This window comes from Sinohyriopsis cumingii, chromosome 7 (genome assembly GCF_028554795.1).
Source record: "Sinohyriopsis cumingii isolate HCF-2022 chromosome 7, ASM2855479v2, whole genome shotgun sequence".
NCBI lineage: Eukaryota > Metazoa > Mollusca > Bivalvia > Unionida > Unionidae > Sinohyriopsis > Sinohyriopsis cumingii.
Genome location: NC_142967.1, coordinates 21,320,454 through 21,334,111, shown reverse-complemented (window position 1 = coordinate 21,334,111; position 13,658 = coordinate 21,320,454). Strand labels below are relative to the sequence as shown.

The following is a 13,658-nucleotide window of genomic DNA, read 5'->3' as shown; positions in this document are numbered from 1 at the left end:
TGCTGCGTCTTAAAATTAAATCAAATCATCTATGTTATAAATATGAAAATATTTTCATTTGTCTTGACACAGGTGTTCTTTGCAAAATTGCACTAAAATATTTCAAAAAGTCCAAAAAGTTCAGAGATGTGTAATCAAAGTTAAAATTTGCCCTAATGGCATACACATCTAATCAAATCATTTAAATGTAAATACAAATATGATTATCAAGTTTAATTTCTCTACCTTAAGTGGTCTTTGATTGATTTGTGTTAACAAGGTTTTGTAAAAAAATATTCCAAATGTTCAGGAATGTGTAGAAAAAAATGTATACAACTGGAAAAATGGCATAAACATTAAATCTGGTTGACATATGAATATAAATTCAAATTTTTACCTCATGTAGCCTTTGTTTGATTGTACTTTTGTCCAAACAATTCCAAACTTTCAAAATGTTTCCCGAAATATTGCAATAATGAACTAAAGAATCCAAGCAGGTCTTTGATATGTAAATACTGATATACTTGACAATTTTCATTTGCTATTCATCAAATATTGTTTGCTTAGCTGTGTTAACATGCTTTATGTCCACTAATGTACAAGTTCAAAAAGTTAACAAAATATTTAAATGATAGATTTATGTGAAATTGCTAAATTGTACTTAAATTACACAAATACACTACAAGTTCAAAAAACATCTAAATGATAGATCTATGTGAAAAAATGATTTTATTGTATCGAAAATAGTTTTGATCCAAGAGTTTAAAAAAAAATATAATTGAAAAGTGGCTGTAATGGGCTGAAAATAAAGAAAGATCATCTATCCGTGACCACGAAAAAGTGTATAAAATTTCAATCATCTAAGGCCAATAAATTTTGTGCACTGATGCTAAAATGGATATGGGATGGATGTAGTGGTGTACAGATATATGGAATAACAGCAACAACACAATATATCCCGTTTTGCTACCACAATAAGATATACTAATAATTATATTTAAAAAGTCAGTATTGATCTTGTATAACATAACGGGTAAAATGTTATTACTAGATATTTGCAATGCCACAAAGTATCCAGTGCCTGTTTGGTCCAAGATTTTAAAGTACTATTACTTTCTGTATGGGATATGCTTAAGTGTCACATTGTTGGCTTATGATGATAGGGATATGCATAGCATCATAACATTGTTGGCTTATGATGACTGGGATATGCTTAGCATCATCACATTGTTGGCTTATGATGTATGGGATATGCTTAGCATTATCACATTGTTGCCTTATGATGAATGGGATATGCTTAGCATCATCACATTGTTGGCTTATGATGATAGGGATATGCTTAGCATTATCACATTGTTGGCTTATGATGAATGGGATATGCTTAGCATTATCACACTGTTGGCTTATGATGTATGGGATATGATTAGCATTATCACATTGTTGCTTTATGATGAATGGGATACGCTTAGCATTATCACATTGTTGGCTTATGATGAACGGGATATGCTTAGCATTATCACATTGTTGGCTTATGATGTATGGGATATACTTAGCATTATCACATTGTTGGCTTAAGATGAGAACTTATTTCTTGAATATTTGAACTAAAATACTTACAATATCTCTAAATGAAAACATGGTTTATGTAAGAGTGACTGACAAATGCAGTTTAACATGTAAATAAACATTTATTAAACTGAAAATTATCAATGGTAACCTACTCTAACAGCATGATGCAGTAATCTTCTATCAAACCCCTGAAGCTAATTAACGTACTATTAATTCAAACAGACTAGTATTTTGGCCTGCCAATCAACACCTGCCACATGAATGCAAAATAACCCTTAGTATTTCTGCTTGCCTAGTTTCACCTGCCACATCAATGCTTACACCCCTTTTCAATGTTTCAAATGTATTATGTTCGTAACAATATAGTCTGTTTATAAGACTAGTAATACAGGAACTGTCAATAAGTGAATACTTATGGAATACCCCCTTTCTAAAATAATGTGATGAACTTTATTTTTATACCTATAAACTCTTGTCTTCATACAAAAGAATACCAATATTTCATGAAGATATCTCAAGTTATTCAGAAGATATGAAGTCAAAAGTGGGACACAATTTTTCTGTTTTGTTTTAAATAAGGAAAAGTCCTAAAATTACGAGACAGAATGTTATTTAGTGAACATATTTAGTCTTGACACAAATTACAACAAAAAATTGTAACAAACTGACAAAAGACCATATTGAATTGACACAAGACTGTATCAAACTGACACAAGACTAACAAAGTGACACAAGACCATACTGAATTGACTCAAGACTTTCACCAACGGACACACGACCGTACTGAATTGACAGAAGTCGGAAACATAATGACACAAGAATGTATCAAACTGACACAAAGCCATACTGAATTGACACAAGAATAATAAATTGACACAAGACTGAAACAAACTGACAGAAGACTACTGAATTTCATGAAGTTATCTTATATAGTTAAAGAGATGTTAAATCTTAATACAATGTTTAGACTTGGTAACATAACTCTACAAGTAGATACTATATTAAATCTTCAGATGGCATCTATAGAGTTAATGGTCTGCAGAGTCAGATGGATGGACACAATGTGTCATAAAATTGGGACAGAGACAGATGGATAGACACAATGTCATAAAGATGGACACAATGTCATAAAATTGTGACAGAGACAGATGGATGGACACAATCTGTCATAAAACTGTGACATAGATGGACATGTCTAATAAGACTGGGACAGAGACATGGATGGGCACAATCTGTCATGGGAGAGACAGATTGATGCAGTCTGTCATAAAAGTGGGACAGACAGATGGATGGATGCAGTCTGTAATACAATTGGGAATTACTGTCAACATGCCTAATAGATGGACTATATTCATTACTGGACATGTGTCTTGTATTGGTATAAAAGCAAACTAAGTTTCATGAAGCTATCTCAAAGGGATTGGAGGGATATTAAGCAAACAAATGTGTGATGGACAGATGGCAGTTGGACAATCAAGACTCCAGTGTGATAGACAGACAAGACTGCAGTGTGATGGACAGATGGCAGTTGGACAATAAAGACTTGTGTGATGGACAGATGGCAGCTGGACAATCAAGACTCCAGTGTGATGGACAGATGGCAGTTGGAAAATCAAGACTCCAGTGTGATGGACAGATGGCAGTTGGACAATCAAGACTCATGTATGATGGACAGATGGCAGTTGGACAATCAAGACTCCAGTGTGATAGACAGACAAGACTGCAGTGTGATGGACAGATGGCAGTTGGACAATCAAGACTTGTGTGATGGACAGATGGCAGCTGGACAATCAAGACTCCAGTGTGATGGACAGATGGCAGTTGGACAATCAAGACTCCAGTGTGATGGACAGATGGCAGTTGGACAATCAAGACTCCAGTGTGATGGACAGATGACAGTTGGACAATCAAGACTCATGTGTGATGGACAGATGGCAGTTGGACAATCAAGACTCCAGTGTGATAGACAGATGGCAGTTGGACAATCAAGACTCATGTGATGGACAGATGGCAGTTGGACAATCAAGACTCCAGTGTGATGGACAGATGGCAGTTGGACAATCAAGACTCCAATGTGATGGACAGATGACAGTTGGACAATCAAGACTCCAGTGTGATGGACAGATGGTTGACTGTACAATCTGACTCCAGCGAAAGACAGATAACTCATGACAATCTCACTCCAATATGTTGGACAGACGGCTTACTAGACAATTTGACTCCAGTGTGATGGACAAATGGCTGGCTGGCTGGAAAATCCAACTCCAGCATACCCCACCAACCTCATTTGCAGAAGGATAAACAACAGTAGAGAATTTAGTCATTTACTTAACCACCATGGCACTTTGTATAATATTTCCATTTAATTCAGTCACATCAATGCAAACTACCTGATAAAATGTAGTGGTAATTCAGTAATAACAGCTAATATGCATATACACATTTAAGATGATTCAAACACAAGAACATCGCTTGCCACAAGTTGTTGTAAGTTCCAGGTTTTAGAATTCTATTCTGTTAAATACGCTATACAAAAATGTTGGTAAAGACAGCTGTCCGTTCCAGTCAATATCACACTGACTCTGAATCAAAAGTAAACAAAATGTTTTAGAGCAAATATTTACAGATATACAAATCAGTTAAGTGTGAACAGTCCAACGCCTTGCAAAAATTTTGCAATTTTTTTTTCAAAATAAAAGATGGTAAATTCATATTACTTAATCTGTGATCAGATGGAATTGAGATTTCTCCAGAACTTTTTCAAGCTTTTAACAGGTTTAGCTATAGTCTGAATCTCAAATCTGTCAGTGAACTGATATTATAAACACATGACAACAGACATGACAAAAACTGCAATGGTCCAGTGCAAGTATATTAAAATCTGGGTCTTTCCAAAAATCTAAGACCGATTCTCAAACGGATACATGCCCTTATAAAGAAGTTATCACTTAGACTCTAGATAGCAAGAAAATATAGGGCATACAAAATGAATTCTACTATGTGAAAAAAATTCTGCTCTAAGCTTACCATCAATTTCTGTTTATTGTTGTTGTTGTTGTAGGGTTTAACGCCATTTTTCAGCACATGATAGGCTATACATGGTGGCCAGTATTAACGGTGGAGGAAAAACCCAGGAAAACCCCGGAAGGAACCAACAATCCACGAGAAGCTACTGCCAAGCTTTCTCACATACCCACATTGGCTGAATGCGAGACTCGAACCCACACAGACAGAGGTGAGATGGTAGTGATCTGCAATGGAGAGCGCTTTAGACCACTCGGGGCCCCACTGTTTATTGTTAATGACACTGAATACAAGATTGCAAAGTATATCAAAATAAAAACCCAAAGACTGAAAACTAACTCTGATTATAATGTTCAAAAGTCAAGTATTTTATATAAAACAATGAGGGAGAAAAGATCATTATGGTAAATGAGATGTAGTCTTCTTTTCATATTTCTGACAAATATTCAGCTAGAAATTCTGAATACAATCATGACATATTTTGTTACAATTCTATACACATGCACAGTGAAACTACGATAATCTATACCTCATTACATCTATTTTGTTCAGATAAATAATTATCAAATTAGATTAAGAAAACATTTCACACAAAAATGCTTGTTTGTGCTTTCAGGAATGTTAGCTCTACTAATAACATGTTTGAACCAAATCAAGAATCTTGCCTTAAATTAGTAACAATGTACCAATATATTTCACAGTATACTTCACAATATAGTACACATTTTCTGTTCATATCTCTCACTAAAAAGGACATGACTTAGCATTGAATTTAATTCATTTGTAGTTCTCTTTGATACCAAATTAATGTCCAATATTAGTAGTTCTCTTTGATACCAAAATTACTGCCCAATATTAGTAGTTCTATCTGATACTAAATTAACTGTCCAATATTATTAGTTCTCTTTAATACCAAATTACTGCCTAATATTAGTAGTTCTCTTTGATACTAAATTAACTGTCCAATATCAGTAGTTCTCTTTAATACCAAATTACTGTCCAATATTAGTAGTTCTCTTTGATACCAAAATTACTGTTCATTATCAGTTCTCTTTGATACTAAATTACTGTCCAATATTAGTAGTTCTCTTTGATACTAAATTAACTGTCCAATATTATTAGTTCTCTTTAATACCAAATTACTGTCCAATACTAGTAGTCCTCTTTGATACTAAATTACTGTCCAATATTATTAGTTCTCTTTGATACCAAATTACTGCCCAATATTAGTAGTTCTCTTTGATACTAAATTAACTGTCCAATATTAGTAGTCCTCTTTGATACTAAATTACTGCCCAATATTAGCTGTTATTAGTAGTTCTTTTGATACCAAATTACTGTCCATTAGTAGTTCTCTTTGATACTAAATTACTGTCCATTTGTTGTTCTCTTTGATACTAAATTACTGCCCAATATTAGCTGTTATTAGTAGTTCTTTTGATACCAAATTACTGTCCATTAGTAGTTCTCTTTGATACTAAATTACTGTCCATTAGTAGTTCTCTTTGATACTAAATTACTGTCCATTAGTAGTTCTCTTTGATACTAAATTGCTGTCCATCAGTAGTTCTCTTTTATACTAAATTAACTGTCCAATATTAGTAGTTCTCTTTGATACTAAATTAACTGTCCATTAGTAGTTCTCTTTCATACTAAATTACTGTCCAATATCAGTAGTTCTCTTTGATACCAAATTACTGTCCAATACTAGTAGTTCTCTTTGTTACCAAATTACTGTCCAATTACTTCTACATGTTCTTATTCAATACATTAATTTCTACAGATAGCAATGGAAATGAAACACAAGTACCTACTTCTAGATTTATTACAGATGTCTCTTTCAAATTTCTGCACAGCTGTTAACATAATAAACCTTTAGTTTTCATTTATGCCAATCTGAAGTAAAAATTTTAATCTGAGATGTATTTCTTTTCTCTTTTCCTTGATTTACTGTTATTAGATGCCAAGGCAACATCCCTAAGATCAGTAAAACTATCACCCCCACTACTGGTATTAAATGCCAAGGCAACATCTCTATGATCAGCAAAACTATCACCCCCACTACTGGTATTAGAAGCCAAGGCAACATATCAATGATTGGTAAAACCATCACCCTCAGTACTAGCATTAGATGCCAAGGCAACATCCCTATGATGAGAAAAACTATCATCCACAGTACTGGTATTAGATGCCAAGGCAATAACCCTGTGATCGGCAAATATATCATCCCCTAGTCATTACTTTCGTCTACTACATTCTCTAAACACTTACAACTTGATATCTGGTGGCCAGTCATTTTCACTTTCAATGACTTTAGTATTCAGCATGAAAGAAACATAATTTTTAATTCTTTACAATGCACCTGAACCGAGTTCTATTACAGCACGAGATAATCTTTATCAATAAAAAGTTTGCTCCCGAATCCTGAATTTGGCCATCTTGCCAACTCAATGAACTTGCCTAATAGTCAGGACACAGAACACAATCTATATACAGCTATATTTTGGGGATTTTCTTTAATGTTTGGTTTGGTTTTACGCCATTTTTAACATAAGATAGCTATAAATGGCAGCCAGTATTGCATTCTGGGAAGAACCACTGATCCTAGGAAGCTACTTGCATGCTTTTTGCCGTGGCCAAATTGGCCAAGCCGAGACTCAAATGTACACATACAGAGGTGAAATGTCAGTTATCTGTACAGACAAGCACCTCTAACTACTCTGCCACCCAAGACCCCTGCATTTTTTTTAATGATACAATGCCAATGTCTCTGTGCATCCTTCCTAATTTTACTGTGAAATAGATATAAGAGCACAGCCTGGAGAAAATACTTCATTTGTAATCACACAAAAAATCAGATTTATAAAACTAATAATTTAAAGGAAATTGCTAAACACTTGCAATTTATAAAATTAATTGGACATGAACATTCCTGTTAGGTTCTATTTATAGGATATTAAATACTGTTGCCCCATTATGTCTTCATCTAATAATGAGAAATATTCATCTGAACATGTCTGTCAATTTTTTTTAAAAATGAAAGTGTAAATCATTCTGCATTATCAGACTTAAAACATTTGCATGTGAGATTCAGAAACAGAGGATAACATGGTCTTGTAAAATGTTTAATGTCGGAAGTTGCCAATATCTTAAAACTCTTCTTTAAAATTCAAAACCCAGCATATCACAAGAGATGCACACAGGCTTGATATCACTCACCTGACTTACCTATGAATGCCTTATTCATATGCATAATCTGAAGCCATCTTAAATTTTCTATACCTAATTTTATTAAAAATATGATCGAGAATATTGCCTCTAGTTTGGAAGTTCAGATGCCAAAATACACCAATACTTGTTGATGATGCTCTTTATGAAATTCAAATAAGATTATGATGATATGTTTCCACACCAAGCTCGATCAAAACTGGATCAAAATACCGCCTTTATAATGATAACAAGCTCTGCCAATCTTGTGTTTCTGGCTGTGTGAGTTAAAAAGAAAATAAATGATTTCTCTAAACTTTGGTCAAATTCTATTTTGGCAAAAAGAAGTAATTTAAACAATATTCTGTTATCAGTAACTGATGAAGAACCAACATTATCTGTACAAATGCCTTTATGCCAGACATTCTGTGCCAAATGATCATGAGTACCGTTATGCCAGGATGCTCTGTGCCAAATGATCTGAATGAATGTCTTTAGGCCAGACATTCTGTGCCAAATGATCTGTATGGATGCCTTTAGGCCAGATGTTCTGTGCCAAATGATCTGTATGAATGCCTTAAGGCCAGATGTTTTATGCAAAATGATCTGTACAAATGCCTTTATGCCAGGATGCTATGCCAAGTTTGGCTGAAATTGGTCTGACTGGTTTTGAAAAGTTCAAAATAGTAATTGTTGATTAATGATGGACAGATTTGTCAAATTTTAGTAATGGTGGCCATACATGACAGTGGATTGAAATAACTTGTAAAAATTGTAAAAGGTTTCATGCCATGATGTATTGTGTAAAGGTTTATCTCTTTCTAATTAACAGCAGTAAGTTATGCCAATCTCTTTCTAATTAACAGCAGTAAGTTATGCCAGTTTCTTTCTAATTAACAGCAGTAAGTTACGCCAATTTCTTTCTAATTAACAGCAGTACGTTATGCCAATCTCTTTCTAATTAATAGCAGTCATTTATAATGGCAGATTGGCATAACTTACAACAATCTGAGAGTCCTTTATGACGATATGTTCTGTGCCAAATTATGATCTAAACTGGTCCAACGGAACAAGAAAAAATTGCTGAATGACAGACAATGAATGAAGAATGCTGGACCATATCATTGGCACACTGCTCTTATGGCCAGTTGAGCTAAACAAAAATGACCTCATTGCAAGCAGTAAAGTTCTTCAAAAAGAGACCAGCTGGCTTAACTGAAAATAAACTCAAGAGAGAAAGAAAGCATAAAATCTTGATTCATTTCTTTTCTCAGGTGCAAAATAAATATGTGCATAGTTCTTATGGTACAAAAACATAAAACGTTATGTGCTAGCACTATCAAACAAGAATCTAATGTTAGCTACGAAGACATATAAGCTGATGTACGTTTTGAAAGAACAGAATAATTATGATTCTGTAATCTAACCTACAAGAGCCACAATTTCCATTTTGAAGCCATAACAGCAGCACAATCTGGGGAAATAATAAATAAATAAATAAATAAATAAATAAAGTATAAAAATAATGTAATGACAGCTTTGTGAGGTAAAATTTATAGAACAGACAATTAACTTTCTTTCAAACATGATGCCTGTGCAAAGCTATCAATTGTCTGCAATGCAAGGCAGCCAATTCCACACTGAGGTGCAAATTTTTCGTAATTATTGGAAGAATCTTTAGACTGGGAAATACCACAAGGAGGTGGAAATTTCTTATACATGTATATTCAAATAATCTTTAGACTGGGAAATTCCACAATGACGTGGAAATTTCTCATACTAATAGCTTCAGATAATCTTAAGAGAGGCAATTCCACAATATAATCTAAATTTCTCATATATATTCGGATGAGCTTTGAACTGGCAATTCCAAATTGAGATACAAAGTTCCCATGCATATATATTCAGATTGCAATATTTTCATGATGCATATGTACATACAAGTTCCTCTGCATTGTGTAATTTAAAGTGTAGAATTTTTTTATATGCATGATGTCTACTGGACAAGACTGAAAAATCTGGGTTCCAAGCAAAGACATCCAGCTGTTGGATTAACAAATCTGTCAATTTCAATAAATGCAATAGTTTAAATTTTAGAATTGAATTTGTTGTGAATCATATGAAAATGATGGCCATCAATCCAATTTTCATAATTTTACATATACAGTCCATTTAGATTTCACATCATGGCAAACATAATGAACTTTTTGTTCTGGTGGGGTCTGACTTCAGTCACTTCCCTTCATTACCTGAATCTAATGTTTAGCTTTCCCAGACCAGTGGGCAACAAAATTTACCACTACACCACACTGTTTAGCATCTGAAAGTGACCTCTGTCCCTCTGATTAATGCTTTGTTCGATATTTATTTTTACAAAGTAATATTAAAAAAATGACTGAAATGTCAGTTACTAATTTAATCATTTTCATTTGGACATACAAACCATTTCACACGACTACTAATCCTTAAATTATGTTTCTCATGTGCAACGCATACATAATTTTTCCAGACAACAAATATTTACATAATATTGACAAAATTCTTCAATTTGACAGTTAGGCTGTGAAACTAACACATACATAAAATCAGAAGATAGTAAATTTAAATATCAGCTACAATTTTGTAGAAGCAATTTGTTAATTTTGAATTATTTTCAACGAAACTTGTTTCTTTGGGGCAATTTGCAATAATTAAAGCTATATTGAGTTTCAATGCAAATTAAATAATCAAATTAGATAAGAAATCCAGTCTAAATTGTCAGACATCAATTATACAGCCCCAATCCCGATAGACAGATTTTGTCTGTATAATCATTGAAAATAATAATAATACAATATTTGCTTTAACTTTTTGTACACTTTCATTTTACATGTACCATCAATCAAATGAAATCACCAATCATATGTTCTATAGGTCTGGCTGACTGAAAAGTTTAGTTAACCTATGTATACATCACTGGCATTTACTGCAATGAGCATAATTACAGAAAAAGAAGGGATTCATGTTCTTAAAGTCAAATCTCTCAGCCCTATTCCTTACAACGACATTTAACGTCCATTTACTTAACATACTGCCCAACTAAACCTTAAAAATATGGTTACAGTCAACAGAACCTATTAGGTTTTGAAACCAACTACAGGTAGCTCAATATCCAATTTCAACTGCTTTGACTCAATAGTTTTTATTTCTGGTTTAGGGCTTTGGCTCAGTTTGCTTTTGTCTCTATTTTGTGCTTAAAAGTATGCATGATGGATGGAGAGACAGATGGAGGGATGGCACATATCGATGTTCCTGGTGGATGAAAGAGTGAAAAAAAGATACATATACAAAAACATGATAAATGACACATTTAACCAAACAAATCAAATGATTCTTAAATTCCTAATTAAAGTGACAAGTGACTTTTATATGATTACTTATTTGGGCAATAAATTAATCAGCACAAATAACGTCTTTTGGGCAATAAATTAATCAGCTCAAATAATGTCTTTTGGGGAATAATCAGCACAAATAACGTCTTTTGGACAATAAATTATTCAGCGCCAATTATATGTCTCTTGGACAATAAATTAATCAGCGCCAATTACATGTCTCCAAGCAAACAATCAGTATCCAATTTTTATTTTCAAAAGCAGATTAACTTAAATTATGATTTACACCAATCTTTCTTTACATACAATATGCAAAATAAGAAAAAAGAGAAAAGAGAAAAAGCACTTATGACCATTTAAATCTCAGTGGATGTAAAACTATTATACCACTTTTGAAACCATGCAAACTGTTATATACTGAAAATGGAAGGAGTGGTTGGTAATGTATTTTAGATAAAATACACCTGAACAATTGAATACTGGATTGGTCATGAAATTTTCTGTGCCTGAAATAACACCTCAATGTTCCCCCCTTCCAAAATTGAGAGATAAATAAAAAGTCAATGCTGAACTGAAGAACTCTTGACCTGGTTCTGACTGGAATGTGTCACAGTTCTCTCCCCTGAATCATGATGGAATGTCATGGATAAACCTGGTTGTTATGTATTCCACTAGGCTGGAATGTCGTGTATAAACCTGGTTGTCATGTATTCCATCAAGCAACCCATGGCTCCAAAATAACCCTTTAAAAAAAAGAACAACAGTTAAGATACACATTGAAAGCTTGTTGAGTTCTTGGCAATAACATTATCTATGGCAATAATCAATCATACGTCAAAAACCAGTCATTTGAAGAGATAATTAATTATTCTTCATTTATCCAACTTCAACTTCCAACAAAGAAAAATAATCAATTTTGGAAGGTATCTCTGTTAAGGAATTTATTTCCATGATTTTATGTTCTTATATTAAAAAAAATACTAAGAAACTGAAACTGAGAATTGAACAAAAAAAAGGGGGATATGGCAGAACTGAATCATGCATCACCGGATTCAAGTTTGTTCATGATGTGTATATTTCCGCTGTCCAAACAAAACATCGAGTTTAAGGAAAATTTCTTGCCTCAGAAGTCTAAAATACAATCTTAATCATAATGAGAAAAGGTTAGCTAACCAAAACAGCAGAGTTAAAAATAAATAAAATACATCTTAAAAAGTTTCATTACGTGTTGATAAATAACAGTTTGAAGATATAAATTCTAGCCATATTAAGTTATCATGGACCTAAAACCTGTTAAAATGAAAACAAACTTTGAGATCACTATATTCTTCTTATTCAAGAAAAGAAGGAAGTCTGGTCCTGCTTATCAAACCAGTACTGAGATGAAAACCAGAGTCTGGTTATCAAGCCAATAATGAGATCAAACTAAAAGCCTGCATATCAAGTCAACACTGAGATCAAAGTGAAAGCCTACTTATTAAGTCAACACTGAGATCAAAGTAAAAGTCTGCTTATCCAGTCAACACTGAGATCAAAGTGAAAGCCTGCATATCAAGTCAACACTGAGATCAAAGTGAAAGCCTGCTTATTAAGTCAACACTGAGATCAAAGTAAAAGTCTGCTTATCCAGTCAACACTGAGATCAAAGTGAAAGCCTGCATATCAAGTCAACACTGAGATCAAAGTGAAAGCCTGCTAATCAATTCAACACTGAGATCAAAGTGAAAGCCTGCTTATTAAGTCATCATAGATCAAAGCCAGGATCTGCTTATCAGGTCAACACTGAAATCAAAGTGAAAGCCTACTTATCCAGTCAACACTGAGATTAAAGTGAAAGCCTGCTTATCAAGTCAACACTGAAATCAAAGTAAAAGCCTGCTAATCAAGTCAACACTGAGATCAAAGTAAAAGCCTGCTTATCAAGTCAACACTGAGATCAAAGTGAAAGCCTGCTTATCAAGTCAACACTGAGATCAAAGTAAAAGTCTGCTTATCAAGTCAACACTGAGATCAAAGTAAAAGCCTGCTTATCAAGTCAACACTGAGATCAAAGTAAAAGCCTGCTTATCAAGTCAACACTGAGATCAAAGTAAAAGTCTGCTTATCAAGTCAACACTGAGATCAAAGTGAAAGCCTGCTTATCAAGTCAACACTGAGATCAAAGTAAAAGTCTGCTTATCAAGTCAACACTGAGATCAAAGTGAAAGCCTGCTTATCAAGTCAACACTGAGATCAAAGTAAAAGCCTGCTTATCAAGTCAACACTGAGATCAAAGTAAAAGCCTGCTTATCAATTCAATGCTGAGATCAAAGTGAAAGCCTGCTTATTAAGTCATCAAAGATCAAAGCCAGGGTCTGCTTATCAAGTCCACACTGAGATCTAAAGGAAAACCTGCCTATCAAATCATCACTGAAATGAAAGTCTGGGTCCACTTAACAAGCAAACACCGAGACTAACAAGTTTTGCCAAAACCTAAAGAAATTTGTTCATGATGATGCCATCAGTAAT

The 13,658-nt window shown here is 33.7% G+C and overlaps 1 protein-coding gene across 3 annotated transcripts in view; it reads right to left on the bottom strand.

Moving 5' to 3' along the window:
* Positions 1-3,858: 3,858 nt before the first annotated feature.
* LOC149794848 (pantothenate kinase 3-like) overlaps positions 3,859-13,658 on the bottom strand; it is a 94,223-nt gene continuing 84,423 nt past the window's right edge. For all 3 annotated transcript variants that reach the window (XM_089964506.1, XM_089964507.1, XM_089964505.1), the window contains exon 7: positions 3,859-11,893. In XM_089964506.1, the coding sequence (XP_089820632.1) occupies positions 11,822-11,893 (72 nt within the window). In that variant the 3' untranslated portion in view covers positions 3,859-11,821. The remainder of the gene's footprint in view (positions 11,894-13,658) is intronic.